The sequence below is a fragment of the Corapipo altera genome, unplaced genomic scaffold (assembly GCF_003945725.1).
Source record: "Corapipo altera isolate COAL_440 unplaced genomic scaffold, ASM394572v1 267, whole genome shotgun sequence".
In the NCBI taxonomy this organism is placed as follows: Eukaryota; Metazoa; Chordata; class Aves; order Passeriformes; family Pipridae; genus Corapipo; species Corapipo altera.
This window is the reverse complement of record NW_020884970.1, coordinates 94102-113669: the sequence shown is the minus strand read 5'-3', so window position 1 is coordinate 113669 and position 19568 is coordinate 94102. Positions and strand designations below refer to the sequence as shown.

The window sequence follows — 19568 nt, the reverse complement described above, 5'->3', positions numbered from 1 at the left end:
GTTACAAATCCACTCCCTGGAGGGCCCAAAGTCACTGACAATTTTGACACCAGCAGAAAAGCCAAACTTAAGGTTGTAACCTTAAAACTGGTTTGGGTTGGAAGGGAACTTCAAGTCTACCACGTTCCACCCCCTGCCATTGGCAGGGACACCTTTTACTAGACCAGGTTGCTCCAAGCCATCCTTGGACACTTCCAGGAATGGGGCAGCCACAGCTTCTCTGGGCAACCTGTGCCAGGGCCTCCCCACCCTCACAACTAGGAATTTCTTCCCAATATCCAATCTAAATATATCCTCCTTCAGCTTAAAGCCATTTCCCCTTGTCCTGTCCCTCCATGCCCTTGTAAAAGTCACAGAATCCCAGAATTTCAGAATCAGCTGGGTTGGAGAACACCTCTGAGATTGTGGAGTCCAACCTGTGCCCCAACCCCACCTTGGCACCCAGCCCATGGCACTGAGTGCCACATCCAGCCTCTGCTTCAGCACCCCCAGGGACGGCGACTCCAGCCCTCCCTGGGCAGCCCATTCCAAGGGCTGATCCCTCTCTCTGGAAAGAACTTCTTCCCAATGTTCAACCTAAGCCTCCCCTGGCACAGCTCAGGGCTGTGCCCTCGTGTCCTACTGCTGATTCCTGGGAGCAGAGCCCGACTTCCCCCCAGGTCCCCCCTCCTGGCAGGGAGTTGCAGAGAGTGAGGAGGCCTCCCCTGAGCCTCCTCCTCTCCAGGCTCAGCCCCCCCAGCTCCCTCAGCCTCTCCTCATGGGAATTGTGCTCCAGACCCTTCCCCAGCCTCATTGCTCTTCTCTGCACCTGCTCCAGCCCCTCCATGTCCTTCCTGAGCTGAGGGCCCAGAGCTGGACACAGCACTCCAGGTGAGGCCTCATTGGTGCTGAGTCCAGGGGCAGAATCACTTCCTTGGACCTGTTGGCCACACTGTTCCTGATCCAGGCCACGATCCATTGGCCTTCTTTGGCCACCTGGGCACACTCTGGCTCCTATTCAGCTTCCTGGCCATCCAAACTCCCAGGTCCCTTCCTGCCTGGCTGCTCTCCAGCCACTCTGTCCCAACCTGGAGCTGCCGGGGGTTGTTGCGGCCAAAGTGCAGAACCTGGTGCTTGGCCTTGTTGAACCTCATCCCGTTGGAATCAGCCCATGGATCCAGCTTGTCCAGGTCCCTCTGCAGAGCCCTCCTGCCTTCCAGCTGATCAACACTCCCCCCCAACTTGGTGTCCTCTGCAAATGTATCCCACAGTCCTTCCATCAGCACTCAAGGTGTGGCCTCACCAGTGCCCAGTGCAGGGGCAGAATCCCTGCTCTGCTCCTGCTGCCACACTCTTCCTGATCCAGGCCAGGATCCATTGGCTTTTTTGGCCCCCTGGGCACCCCTGGGTTCGTGTCCTGCTGCTGTCCATCCACACCCCCAGGTCCCGCCCTACCTTGTTGCTCTCCAACCACTCTGGCTCAGCCTCTTACTGAGTTCTGCCAACTGGAGAGCCTCATCTACCTTTCCCAGCTCCCCCAGCTCTCCTGTAGGAGCATAAATTAACAAGTAGAAACTTAATAAACATTGAAGAGGGAAAGACTAAAAAACACACTGACACTGCACTATCACTGTAACTTAATGGGATCTTAAAAATTCCTAAATATAGCCTAGAAAGTAATGAAAATGACTGTGCCTTCCATAATAATAATCAGAAATTATTTCCTGAATTGAGCTGATGGTACGTTTTCAATTTTTAACAGATTAGAGCTGTAAAAACCACGTCACCTGCAACTCGTTCTTAGTACAAATAAGTATCTTTAGAACAGGTCTAAGACAACATGATCAGAGTGAGCACCCAAAGCTCAGCAGAGCAGCTTTTGAGGTGATAAGTGGAGCCATTAGAGCCGATTGTGTCAATAATGGAAGTTTCACAGCTTCCTAATTACACCTGGCTCTGCTGGAAAAAGGAGAGCCAGGGGAGCAGCTGGGCTGGAAAGTCAGTAAATATGATTTACGTCACTGACTGGTGCAATCTCTTTGATTAAAAAAGGAAATAGAAGATTAAAAAAATTCCAAAAAAAAAAAAAGAAAAGAAAGCTGGTCTAGTGGAAGGTGTCCCTGTCCACGGCAGGGAGTTTGAACTGGATAATCTTTAAGGTTCTTTCCAACCCAAAGCATTCCACGATTCTATGAACTATTTCCTATGTGCAATAATCTGAGCAGGTCCATCTTACCCCCTTCTTTAAGCTGTCCTAAATAAGCAAATTAAGGAGCCCAGAAGTGCAGTCACAATAAAGAGAGAAGGAAAATAAAATTTATCAAGTAATTGTAAATTAATTTTTTTTTTTTCAGTTCTGTAAGTGACCCCTCATGTCTTGTCCACCATTTAGAGAATCAATTTCTAAGGCTGGAAAAGCCCCTTAAGATCTCTGAGTCCAACCTGTAACCCAGCTCTGCCAGATCCATCACTAAACCATGTCCCCAAGTGCCACATCCAAAGCCTTTTGAGGCTTTCCAGGGATGGTGATTCCACTGGGTAGTTCCCTGGGCAGCCTGTTCCAATGCCTGACCACCCTTTCAGCGAAGGATTTTTTTTTTTATAATATATAATCTAAACCTCCCTTGGTGCTGTTTCCTCTGGTTCTGTCGTGCTTGTGAATACCCGTGATATCGGGATCATGGCCCAGAAAACACAGGGATGGTTCCCACTCTGATTTTGGAGGGGATTTCAACTAGTTTGAGGCAGTTCATCCATCACTGGGCTGCATCTCTTCCGGGTGACTCCCTATTCCTAGAGCCAGGGGCAGAAATAAGGCATTTTTTCATTAATTAAAGGTGTAGGTCCAGTGACTCTCTGGACCTTTCCATCTGGAACTGTCAGAATGAAAGCAAACAACAATTATAGAGTCAAATCTGGAAGGTTGTGGAACAAAACTGGAAACCCAATGAGTTTGTCTGGCACAGGCCGGAATTTCCCAGCCTCATCCACCTTTCTCAACTCCCCCAGCAGGGCATCACCATCCTGTCCATCTTCCTCCACTGTAATTTGGCCATCAGTTCTTCTCAGCTCTCCACACCAACCTCTCATATACCCCTTCCCTCACATCTCCCTCACTGATCAACCACTGATCTTGTGGATGATCTGGAGTGGGCCATGTGAGGATGGATGGTGACAAGGACATTTTCCCCCTTTTCAAGTGGTTTTTCCTACTTTTAATTCCCACAGCGAACAGTGGAGTTCTGCCCCCCTCTGCTGGAAAAGCTCAGCACCTCCAGCTGAGCATCAAAGCCTAGAACATCCTGAGCTGGAAGGCACTCACAAGGATCATGAAAGTCCAACTTGTGTCCCTGCACAGGACAACCCCAAATAATCCCTTCATGTGCCTGAGAGTCTTGTCCAAACACTTCTTGAACTCTGGCAGGGTTGGTGCAGCTCTTGCTTTTCACTTTTTGAGGCATCACATTGGTCATGTCCCTTTTGGCCGTGTCCAGAGACCATGAGAACTCTAAACGTGCTCTCCTGACCCAGTTCTCCGCACTGTCCCAGGGTGGGGTGGCACTGGCTGGACCCCTCTGATGGTTTGTCCCCTCAACGCTTGTTTTCCCCCTTTTTATTGATGCCAGGAGTGGGGAGAGTTCAGCTGAGGAACCAAAGTGCACCTTCAAAGCTTCTTCCTCACTCCTGCAAAGATTTTGTGGTTGGATGAGCTGTAAAGAGCTGGAGATACAAAGGTTGGCAGGTCTCCTTTTGGCCATCTGACCATTTCTGCCTTCCCAACCTGAGCTCAGAAGGGGTATCTGGGCAGTAACTTGGCAGGGCACATTCGTTCCTTGTTGGGAAAGGAATGAGTCCACTGGTTTTTCCAGCTGACCCACCCAAGTGCTCATTGTTCACCCCTGGTATTCCCAACACCATCCCTGTTGGAGAGTGACTAAGGACAGAGCAGAGAATGGGGGTTAAATCCACCTGAGTGCAAAACCTTTCCAGAAGAGGCAGGATTTGCAGAGGCAGAGCAGAGTCGTCTATCCCTAGAACATCTGTGAGGCCAGAAATTTGAGCCCAAACTATTGCAAAAATACACATTTCAGTTTAAATCACTTTGAGCTCCATCCTCTGCTATATTCCTGTCCATCCCCTGCTATATTCCTTTATGTTCCTGTATGTTCCTGCCTCCAGCCTGGATGGTCCAGGGATTTTTTTACAGGTAATGAACCCAAGGAATTTGGAAATGCATCAATAAACAAAGCATCAGGCTGAATTTCTCCTGAGTCTCTGTGTTGCTGAGTGCTGGTTTTCTCCCTGCTGAAGCCTCTTCGGAGGTCAAGTAGAGCTGATTGAAGTTTAGAGATTTCTTTACCTTGTCCTGGCTTGCCTCAGCTCTTCTGTGCATATCATTTCTCAGAAATGGGTGGGAATATTTCCCTCCTCTTTCAACAGCCTTGCTCTCAGCTGTACCCCACAAGAGCCCTCCACATCCCACAGTCCCACAAGGGATTGCTCCCACCTCATGGGCTGCATGTGACTCAATCTTAGATGCCAAACAACTCCCTCAAAACACCTCCCTGTTCTCCACATCCAACCCCTCCTCTGCAAAGATTTTTCTCAAATCCAGTAAGCCCAAATGGCTGACAAATCCAAACTTTCAGAGGGCAGTAGGTACTTTTGTTGCCCATAAACCAAGGAAGAAAGTCCGGAAAGCAAAGCACAAAGCAATTGAAGCAGAATATTTCAAAGTTTTATTGTATAAATCTACAAAAGGCTTTGCTACAATAGCAAATAGAGTGTAGCACTATTCTATTGACAGGTTCTAGTGGCTTGGGGTGATCTTGCAGCTCCAACATGACACATGAGGAATAAACTGCCTGATACAGTCAGATCCAGGGCAGGTGATGTCGGCTTACAAAGACCTTTGGCTTCAACCCCTACAACCTGCAGCGATTCAATGGGTTTGCCTTTTGTACAAGGTTGCTTGAATTAAGAAGATCTCTAGTAAAAATAAAAAACTCTAAAGAAGTTTTGTCAGTGTTCAAATGTAAAACCGCCTAAGGAGGAAAAAAAAGCGCAGTAATTGAAATCTGCTGAAGTTTCAGAGACAAAACACATACACACTTCTTCATTCGTGTGGCTCTGCCCCAGGAAAATAAACTACCAGCCCTTCCTGGGGAGGCTGGTAATATAAACCAGGGTGCTACAAGTAAAGCTCCAGTTTGCCAGGAGCACCAGGTGAAATAAAATCAGTCCAGGAGATTCAGTTCTTCACACTCCAAAAGGGCAGCTGAAAATGTATAAACCTCAGGACCAAACAACCAAGTAGCACAGCCAGGCTAATTCATTAAAAAGGCAGGAAAGCCTATGGGAAAAAAAAATAAAATGCCTAGTGAGGCAGTCAAGTCCCTTGAAAGGGACTGTGAAAATTAAGCACCTCAAAATCAAACATCATTCTGACCTCGAGATGATGCCTGTGTAGTCTGGCTTGACATGGTTTTCCAGAATTTTCCGGTCCCGGACATTTTTGCTGAGCCTTGTTGGAATGTACCCTGGGTCCACCCCAGAACTGGGCTGAGGTGGATTTGTTTGCCTGACACACACCCCCACAACAACACCCACACACCTCCACACACCCCCAGGACAGTTGGCTCTGGAAGAGAGAGGAACCAACTGGACCTCTTGAGCTGAGATATGAAGCAAAACTGCCTCGTCCAACTCACTCGTCCCTTTGGGCTCCCTGGGTCTGGATGGAAACAGTGCCCCCAGAGCCAGCACAAGAACCCCAGTTCTTGCAGTAACTCTGACCCATGCAGATCCAGAGAGCTCCTGCTGCCTCCCAACACTCTGGCAAGACAGTTGTGCAGGCTCCAAGAGTTCAGACAAGCATCAGGAGCACCGGGATGCTTCTCCGAACCTCTGGAGCCCTTTGAGGTTTGAAACTTGTACCCGCATGAACTAAAGCTCCCCCCGAAAAACTCAGGAAAAATGAGTTACAGCACTGACAGCCTGGAGGGTTCGTAGCCTAAGAAGGGTCAGCCTTTTGGCAAAGTTAATCAGGAAAGTTTTTTAGAGCTGATAATCTGGTGAAGAGTTCTTTAGGTGAGTCCCAGCGGCCCCAAATCACAGAGGTTTGTTGTCATCTCAACACACAGTCAGCACAAGCCCAGCATCCTTGCTGTCCCCAAAACCTGCACTTGGTTCTTCTCTTCTGGTCTCTTGACTTCTCTTTCCATTCTCAGCACTTTCTTCTGTGCTAGGAATATCTGGATCAGCTCAGAGTTTTCTTCGTGCTGTTGGAAGTGGCTTCCCCCTTTCACTGGGACTCTCAGCACCCTGAACACAGGGAGGCTCTTTGGTGCAGGATTTGCCCTCTGTCTTCCTGCAGCTTCTTCCCTGGGAAAGCTCTTGGGCACAGAGAAGGAAGCTCAGCAACAGCAGCAGGGATTGCTGTAAAACAGAAAAAAAAAAATAAAAATGCAGCAGCTCTGATTAGATCTCTCAAGAAGAGAATAAAGGGGATTTCTCAGGAGTTGAGATTAAATTTAGCTGTGCCCATGAAGTGTCTGCAGTCTGGAGGACCCACTAGGTGTTGGTGTCCAAGGATTTGCCAGTGGTCCAGCAGAGGGAAAGCCATGATGTGCACTGTCCCCAGAGCATTAATTGGGGCTGGTGCTTGGGTTCTGACCCCAAGAAGCTGAAATGCCACCTCTCTGGTGGTGTCAACCTCTTGCAACCACCAGGGCTGAGGTCTCAGGACCAGCACAGATGTTTGTACTTGGGCTGTCCAATATCTCAGGTCCAATATCTCCTCAGGGCACTGGGGAGGTTGAAAGGCCCACAGGGTAAGATGGGAGGTAATTACCTGTGCCAGTCTTTCCTTCAGCTGGTGGAGCTGGCAGTTGGTGGCTGTGGACCCTGAGAGCAGGTCTGATGTCAAATCCTTGGGTTTGAAGGTTTTTCTGGGCCTTCCTTCCAAATCCTGAGTGCTGTGAAGTGATTCCTTCTCAGAGGAGGATCTGAGTGAGTCACTGCAACCAAGAGGAGATAATGTTTGTAATGCATGGCCAGCTCATCCTCAGCAGTGACACCCACTCCCCCATCACTCATCCCAGGGCATTAGTGAGAAATGCTCCCAGAGCTCCTCACAAACCAACTCACTCCCAACAAGTGAGAGGAGAGCCCCCACATTCCCAAGACAGGCTCCTAACAGGGCTGCAGAGCAGCTGCAGACCTGCACCTCCTTTGGGCTGTGCATGGACCTGTGGTTGTTATCCCAGCCCAGAGCTTCACGTGGCAGGTCCTCAGGGTGAGCTAATGAAGAAGCTTCCCATTTCCTCCTCATCTTTATGAGAAAGTGCAAGATACTGCCCTCTTTGGAAACTTTTCCCACTCCTTGTCCTGCATTTCCCTTTGGCTGCCTCTCCCTTCCCCTTTCTCCCAACCCTAATGCTTCGTGTCCCATTCCAGACTAGTTTTTATCCCAGTACAAGCTTCCTACTGGATGGGCCATGGCTAATTTAGGTCTGAGAAGAGAATGCAGGAAGTCCCCTTACCTTCAGCCTCTTGGAAGGAGTCACACCCAAGGCCTTCTGAGCCACCAGTGCCACGTGTCCCTGCTGTGGTAGTGCCAGGAGTATCCCAGGGTCACTCCTGCTGCTGCATCCCTGCTCCATCTCCTGCACAGGTGCTGTTCATTTGGGCTGGTGGTGAATGCAGATGATGCTCCAGATGGTGCTACAGCCTCCAGAAGCTTCGAAGAGCCAAACTTCATGAATGTCTTTCATCTCTTAAGCCCCATCCTGAAACTCTGGCCACAGATGAATGCTGAGCATTTACTGCCTCCACACGGAAAAAGTCACCAAGTCCAAGTCCACCTCCATCCATGGATAGATGTTGTAGAAAGTTCTTTGTGAGTAGACACTGCTCTGTCCTCAGGTGCTCCAGGACAGGGATTCCAGGTTTTCCAAGAGCATTTTGAGCCTGTCTGTGTGAGCAGAAGCTCTTTGCTGAAGCTGTGCTGGGCACACACGTCCTCTCTTCACTTCTCTTTGCTTTTACATGGCAAAAGCTCCTGTTACCTCCACACATCAGCATGGACTCGATTTGCTGCTCTGGGGATGTTTTGCTCTGAATTTGGGATGTGTTTGTCTGTTTCGTTCAAAGAATAAGGATTTGGATTTCCCTTCCCTCCCCCCACCCTCTCAAAAGAGCTCTGGTGTCTCCTCTCTCCACCTGAATGCTCTCCCTGAAAGGAAGCAGACTGCTCCTTCAATAAATGAGCCCACAATTTAATTAGGAAATCTGTTTCCTGCTGAATGCACAGGATAATGTGCAGGGAAAGGGAGAAATTTGCCTCTGCACTGCAGTGGCCTTGATTGGAATGAGCAGAAACTCAGACAAGGAGTAAACCAATAAAGCCTCTCGAGAGGAAACACATTAAAGCAGGTATTAGGTACAGAGAAATGAAAAACATCAAAAATAATCCAGACTCTTAAAGCTTTCAATTCCTGAAGTAATAGGATTTTTTTTCTTCACAAAACAAAAAAATAATCAAAAAAATTAATTTAATCCTTTGGAGCAAGTAAGAGCAGGAGATTGCAAAGAGAGCAGAAGCCTGGTGGTTAATCAGAAACAGGCAAGGGTCAAAAGAAAGCTGTGTCCTCAGGACAGGGACACCTCCTCAGAAGAGGGAGGAGAGAAGGAAAAGGAGAGATCCAGATGGGTAGGAACCCTCAGCCAATTGCTGCACTCCTGTGAAGTCCTGGAGAGCCGCCAGCGCCGAGCGGCTGCTTCAGAAGTTGGGAATTGTCTCTGGTTTCTCGTCAGGGATCTCATAAAATGGTCTGTTCCCCCCAGTGGTGCCAGCGGGGTCTCCAGCACCCCCGCCTTGCAGGGCTCAGCTGAGGTGGGCAACCCCACCCTAAGGTGCCTCTGCCCCACCACCTCCCTCCCCCCGCGAGCAAAGTTAACAACCCCTCTGCCCTGGGCTCTTGGGCTGAGCACACCTCATGTCCCGTCTCAGCCAGAGCCTCTCTCCAAGGAGAAGCTTCCTAAATAAGCCCCCTTCTCCCTTTCACTTCACCCAGAGCACTGCAGAGCAGCTCATATGACAGTGGCTGGGGGGCTGGGGGGCTGCTCGGGTTGGGTCCCGTTGCTCGGCACGGGACTGGCGGTGGTTGAGGGAGGCACGGTGTCCACGGAATCCCCCGGCTGGATCTCGGGGGTCCTCTGTGGGCTGGGCTCCTCAGAGTGCTCGATGCTGCCCTGGACCTCCTTCCCTCTTTGGATCAGCTGCTCTAAGGTCTTGGGCAAGGGGTAGCTCAGGAAGCGCTTCAGTTTGGGCTGGAGGGTTCCTACCACGTACTGGATAATCTCCTCCTCGTCTGCATCCACATAGAGGGTCTGGTACAAGTCCCTCTTGCGCCAAAGGAACTGATCCAGGGGCTCCCCCTCTTTCTGGGGCAAATCCAGCTCCCTTTTGATGGCATCCCTAGTCAGGGTGCCTTCACTGTACTGCAGGAACTCCTTCTTGAACTCCACCCAGTTCTTGACGGAGTCCTGCTTGTATTCCCACCACTTTTTAGCTGGGCCGTTCATGTGGTTTTGGATCTGAGACAGCCAGTACTCCTCAGTCCCACCCACCTGCTTTAAATATTCCTCCAAGTGGCTCAGGAACTCCCGGGGATCCTCAAACACCTGGGTCTCCACCGGGGAGGCCGGAGCATCCTCGGACACAGAGACCCACTGGTAGGAATCGTGGCCCTGGGGGATGCTGGGCACCTCCCCGGGGGGAGGGGTCAGGGCATACATTTGGCTCATGTCGAGGGCATAGTCATAAATCTCCCCCTCACCTGGCCTGATCTCAGGGCCTCCCACACCCACGGACACCGTCTGCTTGCCCTGGTCCCCGGGGCAATATTTGCCCCCCATGGACTCCAGGCGGTCAGCCCACTTTTCCAAGCGGAAAAACACCTCCTTCCAAACATTCATCTCCCTCTTGACCCACCTCTCCAGGTGTGCAATGGTCTCCTGACATCTGGCCAGGCAGGCCTTGATGGACTTTTTCCACCTCTGGTTTTCAGTTGGGACATGGTCCTCTAAGTTGTTCTCTAACTTCCCCACAGATTTCTGCAAACCCTTCAGCTCCCGCTCCACCTGCTTGGAGACCTCGGTCAGGAGGTGCCTGTGGGTCCTCCTGACGTGCTCCAACATTTCTGCCCTGCACTTCCCAATCTGCAGGATCACATTGGGCTTGTTGGCCACTCCACGGTGCCCCTGGAAGGAGTGGATGCCCGCGTTGGTGACATTATCCAACTGCATGGCTGCGACCGTGCGAGTGTCAAACAGGGAAAGAACTGGGTTATGAGCCCTGGCACTGGAGCTGGCTCCCAAAAACCCCCACCACAACACTTCCTGAGAGACACACAGAGACTCCTAAACCCCCCTCCAAGGACTTTTCCACACAAACACAACCAAATCAGAAATCACCACAGAGCGAGCCGGTCGGTCCCCGTGGATCCCAAACTGAGAGTTGGAGGCAAATTTCTCCCGGTGCCCAGTTGGAAACTGTCTCAAGTCCTCAGCGTGTCCCAGAGAAGACCAGGATCCTCCAGGAAGAAGGAGAGGAGTTGGATAAGGTGTCCAATCCCGTTGCTCGTCCGGAGCTGAGGATCTTCAACGGCACCAAGTCCCCGCTGGAGAAAAACACACGAAGGAGCTGCTGCAAAAATCCGGGTGATTCCTCCTCGGGTAAAAGTTGGCGAGCCAAAAAACGCTTTTCCACTAGAGATGCAAAGAGCTGCTTCTCTTCCCTGGCTGAACTGCCACTAGTCCAGGCTCCTCCATCTACTTATACTCTGCACGGCTCAACATGTGGGTGGTGCTCTGCCTCCTCCCGCACTCCCAGCGCAGCGTTCATTGGAGGAGAAGCGAGGCCGGTGTCTGTGGCAACCCAGATTTTGGCAGCCTCCCCTCGCTTCCCACCCCCTCGCTCACGCCCCCAGACTCGACGCGAGAAGCACTTGAAAGGTGCTGGAGACAGTTGGAGGGATGGATGAGTAATCGCACCTTCCGCCTTTCGGGCTGCGGGAAAAGCACTTATTCATTCCACAACTATTTACTCAGCAAGGTCACCGTTAACAAGTGCTTCCCCTGGCAGGGCTCAGCTGAGGAGGAATTCAGGGTGTCACACACAGGCAGACGCCCCCGGGCCCCCACACGTACCCCCAAATGTTCACACACACACGGGGTGAGCTCACTCCTAATGCAAATCCCCGGGAATGGTGGCAAATCAGCAGGAAAAAAAAAAAAAAGAGGCAGAGAAAAGAAAAGAGGAGGGGGGGAAGCAGAGGGGGAAACACTCAAATGAGCCAATTCAGCACAAAGTGGAACACTCTGGACTTTCTCAGGCGCTGGTAGGTGGGAGTCATCCCCACTGCCTAATTGCACCAGACCAACTGCTATCCCGGGAATATTCGGTGAGGGAGGGAGGACGACATCCTGGTTTTTGCATGGAATTAAATCCGCCCATCAAAAGCCTGTTCCGTACTTAGCTTTGAATCAGATGCTTAATCAGGGAGCCAACCCACAAGCGCAGATGAAGCCACATTTGTTCTTCCCTCTTGACAAAGCAGGAAAAGCCAACCATAAAAGGAGCCTCCGGGTCTTACATAAGCCAGAGATAAAGGATTCCCTAATCCGAGAGAGTTTCCCTGCCAGAACACCCTCGGAGAGGTGCTGAGGGTATCTGGGGCTTCTCAGTGACAGAGGCCGGAGGCAGTGGGATGCTGATTCACTAAAATCACCTAAAAATGGGTTTTGAGCCTGTTGGCAGTGGGGGAGCATGCCCTGGGGTGGTGGGCACTGTGCCAGGGAGGATTCGGATGGATCCTCACTCCCATGTGTTTCCTGGTAGGAATGCAGCCACCATGGAAGAGCAAAAAGAGGAGGAGGAGGAGAATCTCTCAGTAAAGTCCCGCTGGAAGGAGGTCTCGGGGGATCTCAGGTTAAAGCAGAGACCCTTTGGAGCAAACTCGTGGTGGTTGAGCTGGAGGGCATGAGGGACAGGGGGCAGGATTCCCTTTCCCCCCGTATCCGTGCAGGAAGGGATGTGTCTGTTCCTTACTGGGTGATGGCACATGGACAAACACCACTGTTCTATGGCTCTCAGGACACAGGGCAGTTATTTAGGGCAACAGCAAGATGACCTAGAAGGGCTGCATGGTTTGGTTGAAGGGGGAGTGACGGTGAGTGGGAAAGGGAACAAAATGCAGGATTCCTAATCCAACAGATTCTCCCAATGCCACTTCTTCCCCCACACATATCATGACACTTATCTGACTGCCCTCCCTTTTACTTACTCTTCCACTTTCACCCAGTTTTCCTAAGCACAAGATTTTAGGACATCTGTGGTTTTTTTTGGAAAAAGTCCAATATCAATTATCTGAGGGTTTGGGACAGATCTGAAGCCTTTTATGCTGTCACTGTACCCCAGAGAGCCTCCCTCAAACCTGCATTGCCAGCAAGAGATAACGTGAATTGGAGAGACTGTTTCATCTCTGTATCCCTGGATTGGTGGAAAGATATTCTCCAGAAAGCTTTTCAACCAGGATCCCCAGAAATTACCTGTAGGATGGGGACAAGTTATAGGGTGGCATTAACTTTGCAAGATGACCTCCTTTCCACCTCACCTTGTCCCGTCATATGCCAGGGGTGACATGGTTATAAAAGCTATCCCACCAAACCAGTCCCTTTCCAGATCTGCTGCCTCTCTTTCCTTCTCCCTTTTGTTCTTCCTCCCTCTGGGGGGAAATCATCAGTCTGAATGGCCTCATTTGGCTCTTGGCTCTGGTCACAGGATTTTGGGATTACTAAGGGTGAAAGGGACCTCAGGAGGTCTCCAGCTCAACCTCCTGCTCTAAGTTGAGTCAACTACAGGGTCAGGTGAGATGGTTCAGGTTTCAGATGTTCAAAACCCCAGGGATGGGGGTTGCTCAAAGGGAAAACCTTTTTCCTTGTACCCAAACTGAGTGTCTTATTTGAATTTAGACCCAATGTCTGTGAAGATCCTGTTTCAACCTCCTTGATAACCTCCTTGATAACCTCCCCACAGGTACAGGACACTGCTGTTAGGACTCCCAAATCCATCACTTCTCCAGGCTGGACAGGCCCTAGTCCCACACCAGGCAGGTTTTCTGACCATCTCAGTGGCCTGAACTCCTTCCATTTGACCACTGTCTTGCCCTAAGAGGGATAAATCTGGTTGCAGCAGTTTAATATGATCTAAAATGCCCTGATTAGAGGGCTATAATCCCATCCATTGATCTCCTACTTGTCCTCATGTTCCCACAGTCCAGGACAGTTTTTTTGCTGCCAGGACACACTGCAGGATCATCCTCAACCTGCTGTCCACCAGCATTCCCAGGTCCAGCTCTGCCAGGGACTCTTTCTTCCCAGGCACAGAATTAATCCTCACTGAATATCATCCTGCTTCTCTTGGCCCTTCCCTCCAGCTTTTCCAGGTCTCTGGGTTAATCTCATTCACAGAGCTCTTCTAATCACTCTCCTGGTGCTGTGGAGGTGGTGGGGGAAGCAGGAGAAGCGAGGAGGGAATGGGGGTTTTCCTTCTGGACCTGCTGGGGAACAAGCTACTGATTAAGACATGTGTGATAAGCATTTTCATTGTGCTTCTAATTAAAGGAAGGTGAGTGGGAAGAGGAGGAGGAGAGAGGGGAGCCGGAAGCAAAGGGAGGAGGGAGATGCTGGGAGGTGATGGGGGGAGACAGTTTGAGGCAGACAGGCAGATTTCAGGCACACAGAGACAGACAGGCATGGAAGGACAAGATCCATGGATTGGGGCAGGATGGGGGGAGGCTCGGAAGCCACAGTATCTTCATCCCAGGGTTTCACAAAGGAGAAGCTGAGATTCTGTTGAAAATACCTGCTTGGTCTCAGGGGAGCTGTCAATGAGGTGGACAGAGCAGATAGCAAGGCTTGTGGTCCTCTCATGGCCACAGGAGGTCCAAGGCCAATAAGAACAGAAAGGGAAGTGGGAAGTGAGTGTGAGGGTGATCAGTGAGCGGTTCCCTCCAAAAAAGCTGAGCAGGAGGCAAGGGAAGGAGAGAAAATAGCAAAAAGCCACATCTCAGAGCTCAGCAGGGATGGTGTCAACGTGGCTTGTCTCCCTAAAGCTTCCTGAGAACAGTTTTAAACCACAGCAGATTGGGATCAGACTCAAAAAAGCAAAGAGAGAGAAAGAGAAGAGCCAACAGAGGCATCAGAGGCAGCCAAAGGAGCCCATGGCAGTGAGGGAGGAGAACCCCACTCAGGGAATGGGGACCAGAAGAAGGGACACCAAGGCACAGCCAGCACTGGCACCTTCCCCAGTGCTGTCACTTTGCACCCAGAGCCTCGTGTCCCTCACCCTTGGCATCAATTCAGGGTGTGAGTTTTTGCTGCCTCAGAGCAAATGTGTTAGGACTTCGAGGGTTCTTTTTTTTTAGGTTGACAACCCTTTCCCATCTCATCTGGCCGAGTGTTTTGCTCAGATCCACCTTCTGGCAACACATTTCACTCCAACTTGGAGACGAGCCTGAGCCAGATGAACCTGGTGGGGGGAGTGAGAGAGAAGGGGGAGATCCCAGGGCTTGGGAAAGTTTCTGGTGCAGCTGATTTGTGCTACCTTTTAGTGCCATATGCTCTGGAGAGCTCTGGTGGAGGCTGGAAATGCTGGATCATCCTCCTGTGGTGCCAGGATCCCTCTCCAATTATTCCTTGGGATGTGCATTGTGTTTCTCCTCAGAATTGCTGCCTGGAGGACCATTCCTTTCAACCAGGACTCAGTGAAGGGCTGAAAATTAGAAGCCTGAAGGCTTGCGGGCAGTTGAGCCCATATTCTTGCAGGAACTAATATTTCCTACTGGGATTTTCTGCATTATCCTATATTTGCTGTGCTAGAATTTTCCCTTTCCTTTCCAGAATTGCTTCCTCCTACAAGAAAAAAGAAAAAAGAAGAAAATAAGGAATTAAAATTCCCCCCTTTCTGCCTCCACATCCTTTTAATCCCTATTGACCCTCCTATAGCTCACCAGACAAAGCTGCCCAGTCATTTGTTTGGTAGCAAAACCCTCAACGAGGCAATAAAACGAAGTGGAAACCAAGGTATTGGGCTTTGAAATTTGTAAAGAAAGAAACAGGGGGGAAAGAATAACCCATTTAATTTGCACCATACGTGTCTATTCATCCATGCCCAGCTCTGGAACACTTTATTGCACTCAAAACCCAGAGTTTTGCATTCAAAACACAGATCACGTCAGTGGCTCTATTGTTCCCGGCCACCCATCATCCCCCAGGACGTCACTGGGAAGGTGTGGAATCAACTGGGAATCTGAGGGCACTCCCCCCCCCCATCCATATTAACCACAATAATGGTGATTGTCATCAGTGCCACTCCTCCTGCTGCAAAGGAGCCTGCAAATTCTCTCCTTATTCCTTTTCATCTGGAAAGCCCTACTTTGAGGGGAAGGGAGAGTGCTTTGTTTTCGGGCTAAAAATATCTTCTGTGTTTTATAATTCTCTGCTCTCTCTTTCTTTAATGAGATGTTTGTTATTTTCCTTTCCTCGCTGGGCAGAGGAAATGTTAATGAGTCTCTTCTCGTGCTGCTTTCGCCTCCCCAGTCCTGCCTGAGGCTACAGCTGGAAAGCCAAAGGAGGCAGCAGGATTTTTCACACTCTGCTCTTGGCTGTTACGACCCTCATGAGGTCAACACAAATAGAAAGACATCTCTAAATGAGCCTCATTTGCCTCACTGAGGAGCTGGTAGAGCACAATTCTTGCCAGGGCAAAGGGCCTGATTCACGCCTGGGCTGCGACATTTTATGTGCCACAGGTTTTCCAGCTGGATTTGGCCCACTTTTGGTCCCACACTTGACTCTTCACTCACCTGCCCCCCTTTGGGGAATCCCTCTAAGTGTTCTGGGAGAAGTTTCTGGGTTTAGTGCTTTTTTTTCCCCCCTCCTCCTCAACAGCAAACCATGAGAATCACAGGTCTGCTAAATCAGGGAGAGCAGTGGGGTGGCTGTGAAGCTCACAGACCCTGTTCCTTTGCTGGTGTGGCCTGGCTGACGGAGTCCCACCAGGCCAGGAGAGCTTTGTTCCTCGCCCCCTGCCAGGAGGATGTGCCCACACTGATCTAGGAACCCTCTGTGGTCCATGGAACCCATTCCACCCTCCCCTGCAGCCCTGGCTTTGCTTTTCCATTTCTCTCTGGGTTTCTGAGCTCGCTGGTGGTGGTGGAGGAGCACTGGGAGGTCACAGCCACACAGGGAAAACGGGACATTGTCCTCGGTAGTGGCATCAAATCCTATGCTTGATGATGATTCCCTTGGTGAGCCTGGAACCTTTGGCAGCACCAGCTACTCAGATGATGAGGAGAGAAGGGCTCAGACTGTTTTTCCTGCCCCTACTCCTTACAGACATCTTGCCGTTCCTATGGGTGAATCCATGTTAAGCCTCTATTTCACTTCTCTCAACACCTACATGGATTTTTCCCCCTGGGAAGGACTTTTAGGGGTGGTGAGAGCCCTATTTTCCATCATGGGAAGATTTCCAAGCTGCAGATTCCCTGCTGTGGGCAGGAGGGAGCAATGGGATAATCCTGTGGCCATAAGAGAAAACACTGCCTTGTTGTGGTTAGTGACAGCCAGAGCCATGGAGAATGCACCCACAGCCCCTTTTCCACACCAAATTCCAGGTCCTACCTATCCTGTGAGTGGCAACAGCTCTGTTGCCATGAGGGATATGCCAGAGGAAGTTAAAGAATGCTCAGGGAATGGAAGCAGAAGCCTCTTTGCACATGGAATTTCAGGTTATCCTCCAAGATGTGCAACAGCAGCAAAAGCCAGGTTCGTTTGGACACCTCCACGTTAATCTCATTCCCAAATTCCCTCTTCACTTCCCTCTGCCTGATGCTCCTAACCTGGGTTAAATAACTCCAGATTCATAATAGGAAACAAGCTAAGTAGGATTTTATCCTGTTTTTAGGATCAGATTCCTCCATCTGCAGATATCTATAGTTTAAGCTTCTCTTCATCCAAACATTTTCCTCTCTGTCTGAGGCACGGATCAGTTATTAACTGGATGAATAGATGGGTAGTTTTTCTCCCTAAACTGCCCTCTAAAGCTTTATTTTCCCTCATTCACACTGAAATCCCAAAGCATTTTCAAACCTGTCAAGGATTTGGCCACAGAGGTGTCCTTGGAAAACACCCCAGGCAGGTTCAGAGCCTGATCTGGCAGTAGGATTTCTATCCAGGTCTCCTCAGTGCTGGGACATTCCTAAAGGAAAAGGAAAAACGAAATGCTTTATTATAACTCATTTTGTGGACATTGTTTGTACCTCTCTCTAAACGGGAATGTGTGTCTGGCTCTTTGCAGTGGGATCCATTAAAGCCTCACGAAGGGACACAGAGCATTTCCATGATCCCAGAGGGACACGGGGATGCTGTTCCCAGCCAAATCCACATCTCCAGAACTCTGTCAGTCCTCAGCTCTCTGCTCTCACACCCTGAAGACACAAACTAGGCCACTGCTCACCTATTTTTAACAATTCTATCACTGAGCTGTGACTCGATTTACCTTTTTTTCCACGTTTCCTTTTTCGCTTCTCCTTCTCCTGATTTATTTCTCTTCTTTCTGTCCCCACCAAGCATCGCTGTTAACAAAGGTTTTCCTCCCAGCATCTCCGCATTCTGGCTCTAATCTCTCCAAGCCACAGGGAGCCCCAGCTGGAGTCAGGGCAGGAATTGTGTCTCCTTGGCTCCAGGAAACAAGGGAGCCGCTGCCTCCCGTGGGGCTGGGGAGGCTGCAGCACTAATGACAGCAGGGGTGAGGCTGGGTCACTCCTGGAGAGAAGGGAGCCTCCTTCAGCTCCTCCTCGTCCCAGCTTTTCCATTCCCATTACTGAAATACCTGAAAACGAGAGATGGATAATTAGGAACAGCAGGGAAGCTCCAGGGGAACAGAAGAATGTGAAAAGCAAGCAGCAGACTGGATTTTCTTCTTTGTGGATCTATGAGGCCCAAACCATCACTAAAAGCCATATTAGACCAGGGCTGGCAGGAGCTGGGGGGGAGTTGGTGTGTAAAGCTCTCCAGGAGTTTTCCTTCCCCAAAAATCCCATCACAGCTCCTTGGTGTATCATTCCCACCCCACTGAACACAACTTAATGGTCTCAGACTGGAGATCATGGAATCCTGGAATGGTTTGGGTTGGAAGGGCCCTTGAAATCATCTTATTGCAACCTCCTGCCATGGGCAGGGACACCTTCCACTACTCCAGGTTGCTCCAAACCCTGTCCAACCTGGCCTTGGACACTTCCAGGGATGGGGCAGTCACAGGAGTGATCCTGACACGAGGTTTTTCCTTGCTTGTGTCCACATGATTATGGGAATTTACTCCGTTCCCTTCTCTTCATAGAGGTTGTGTCTTAACAAGGGCTGGTCCCAACTGCATAATGTGATGACATGGAAAAATATTTGTCCTCACAGAGATTTTCAATTTTAGCAGGGTCAAAATTGAGGGGAGGAGGGAAAATAATAAAAGGAAACTAAAGGTGGGGGGGGGGGAAAAAAGGAAAAAAAAAGAGAAAAAAAAAGAGGAGAAAAAACAGGGGGGAAAAAAAGAAAAAAGGAAAAAAGAAAAAAGGGGGGAAATGGGGAAAAAAAAAGGAAAAAATAAAAGAAAATAAAAAGGGAGAAAAAATGGGGGAAAAGAAGAAAGAAAAATGAAAAAGGAAAACAGGGGGAAGGAAAATAAAGAAAAATAAGAAAAATGAAAGGGGAGGGAAAAGATGGAAAAAAGAAAGGGAAAAGGGAAGAAAATGGAGAAAAAGGAAAATAGAAAAAAAAAGGAAAAATAAGAGAAAATAAAAGAAGGGAAGAAAAAGGATGGGGGGGAAAGAAAGAAAAAAAGGAAAAAGGAAAAAAGGGGGAAACAGGAAAATAGGGGAAAAGGAAAAAATAAGAGAAAAATAAAAGAAGAAGAGAAAAAAGATGGGGGAAAAGGAAAGAGGAAAAAAAGAAAAAAGGGAGAAACAGAGGGAAAAAAGAAAAACTAAGAAAAAATAAATGAAGGGGGGAAAAGATGTGAACAAAAGAAAGGAAAAAAGAAAAAAGGTAATAGAAAAAAAGGAGGAAAAAATAAGAGAAAATAAAAGAAAAGGGAAAAGAAAGGGAAAAAGGAAAAAAGGGAGAAATAGGAAAAAATAAGAGAAAAGAAAAGAAGGGGAGAAAAAAAAGAAATGGGGGAAAAAAAAGAAAGGAAAAAATGGAAAAAGGGGAAAAAAGGAAAATGGGGGGGGGAGAATAAAAAAAGAAAGGAAAAAAGAGTAATCAGGGACTACAATTGTAACCAGAGTTATTTATGCCTGATTTTAGTGGAAGAACCATCAGGATTGAAGTTTAGGGTTTTTTTAATGTCACTCAGGCACAACCTGGTCGGGGGTTATCCCGCTCTGGGGTTACTGGGATGGCATGGCATGGCATGACATGGCATGGGCAGCTCTGCCCTGTTGCTGGGCTCGTGATTTGAGCCCAGCAGA

At 49.4% G+C, this 19568-nt stretch overlaps 1 protein-coding gene across 1 annotated transcript; it reads right to left on the bottom strand.

Annotated features, from left to right (window-relative positions):
* Nucleotides 1-4695: 4695 nt before the first annotated feature.
* ARC (activity regulated cytoskeleton associated protein) lies at nt 4696-10780 on the bottom strand. The gene is made up of 3 exons (XM_027665132.1): nt 7524-10780; nt 6833-6998; nt 4696-6417 (listed from the first exon to the last, which is right to left on the bottom strand). The coding sequence occupies exon 1, from the start codon at nt 10288-10290 to the stop codon at nt 9073-9075; it is 1218 nt and encodes a 405-aa protein (XP_027520933.1). The 5' UTR covers nt 10291-10780; the 3' UTR covers nt 4696-6417; nt 6833-6998; nt 7524-9072.
* Nucleotides 10781-19568: the final 8788 nt, after the last annotated feature.